The 1,249-nt window shown below is 43.6% G+C and overlaps 1 protein-coding gene across 1 annotated transcript; it reads right to left on the reverse strand.

Moving 5' to 3' along the window:
• On the reverse strand, positions 1 to 810 carry LOC131166423 (uncharacterized). The gene has a single exon (XM_058124958.1). The coding sequence runs from the start codon at positions 589 to 591 to the stop codon at positions 94 to 96; it is 498 nt and encodes a 165-aa protein (XP_057980941.1). The 5' UTR covers positions 592 to 810; the 3' UTR covers positions 1 to 93.
• Between the last annotated feature and the right edge of the window lie 439 nt (positions 811 to 1,249).

Raw genomic sequence — 1,249 nt, forward strand, 5'->3', positions numbered from 1 at the left:
AAATAAATGCATTGCTTTGCATTGAACATAAGATATGAAATTATGAACTCTCCAATTATAAGTACAATTACTCATCCTACAATGATTTTCTACTTAATTGTTTGATGAAAAACCCATCAGCTTCTTCAGACCAGGAAAGAACAGAGAAGGAGATGGATCTGGAGATGGCTGCTCTTGCCCCAAGTGTTCTTCCACCAATTGTTTCACAGATTTGGCAGATAAGGGATGAAAACCAACATCCCAATTAGAGACAAACCCTTTCACCAAACCCCGCCTCTCCTCGTCGCTCATCTTCCTCCATTTCTTCTTCAGGTCCTCCGTTCTCAGGCAAAGGTGCCGGCACAGCTCCGTGAACAAGATCTCTCTGCTCCTCTTCATGGCTTCCTCTCTCTGCGCCGCCTGCGTGTTCATCTTCTCCACCTCTGTTGCCAAATCCGATGCGAGCTCGGCGTCGCTGGGGCGGGCGGAGCAGGAGATGCTCTGAGTTTTGATTCTGCCATTGAGAAGGGTGTTTGAAGGCAAGGGATGGTTTTGAAATTTCAGGGGATGAGGGAACTTTTGGGGAAGAAGGAGATGAAAGCTTAGAGCCATGGCGGGTTTGGTTTTGATCTTTGCAGAAATTAGGGTTTGGGCGGTGCTCTCCCTCTTTCAGTTCTGAGGCGGCGGATATATGGAACGAGATTACATCCCTCTTCAATCCATTTCGGTTCGAAATTCTTTAAACAAATATGTTTGAAATTTTTATTGTGTAAATTAGCAAATGATTGGTTTATAGCTCCTCTCTCTCTCTCTCTCTCTCTCTCTCTCTCTCTCTCTCATGTTTTTGGGTAAGTCCGAGGCCTATGATATATAACATTTTTTTTTTTGGTGTCGGGATCATTGGGTGTTACCCCCTCCTTCGGCCTAGTCTCACGCCTGCACGCACGGTGCCTTCCACACGTGTAAGTGTAAATCGTGGATATGCACTCGGAATGACAGGGTTCAAACCCCCATTCCACCGTCAAGCGGCCCTCGGTCATCTATCCTTACCACCCGAGTTTATGCCCTACTACAAATGAATGCATACATAAATTAGGGATTCATTTGGATTAAGATTTTACTTGAAAAAATAAAAGGAAAATGAGGATGAAACTTATTTTTCATATAGTCTGATGAGAGATAAAGGTCAAGTCCATGATAGATTTTGAGAAACTAAAAATGAGAATTGGAGTTGTTTAGTGTTGATGTTGTAGCATGGGGTATTAGAGCA

Source organism: Malania oleifera, chromosome 10 (genome assembly GCF_029873635.1).
Source record: "Malania oleifera isolate guangnan ecotype guangnan chromosome 10, ASM2987363v1, whole genome shotgun sequence".
Taxonomy (NCBI): domain Eukaryota; kingdom Viridiplantae; phylum Streptophyta; class Magnoliopsida; order Santalales; family Ximeniaceae; genus Malania; species Malania oleifera.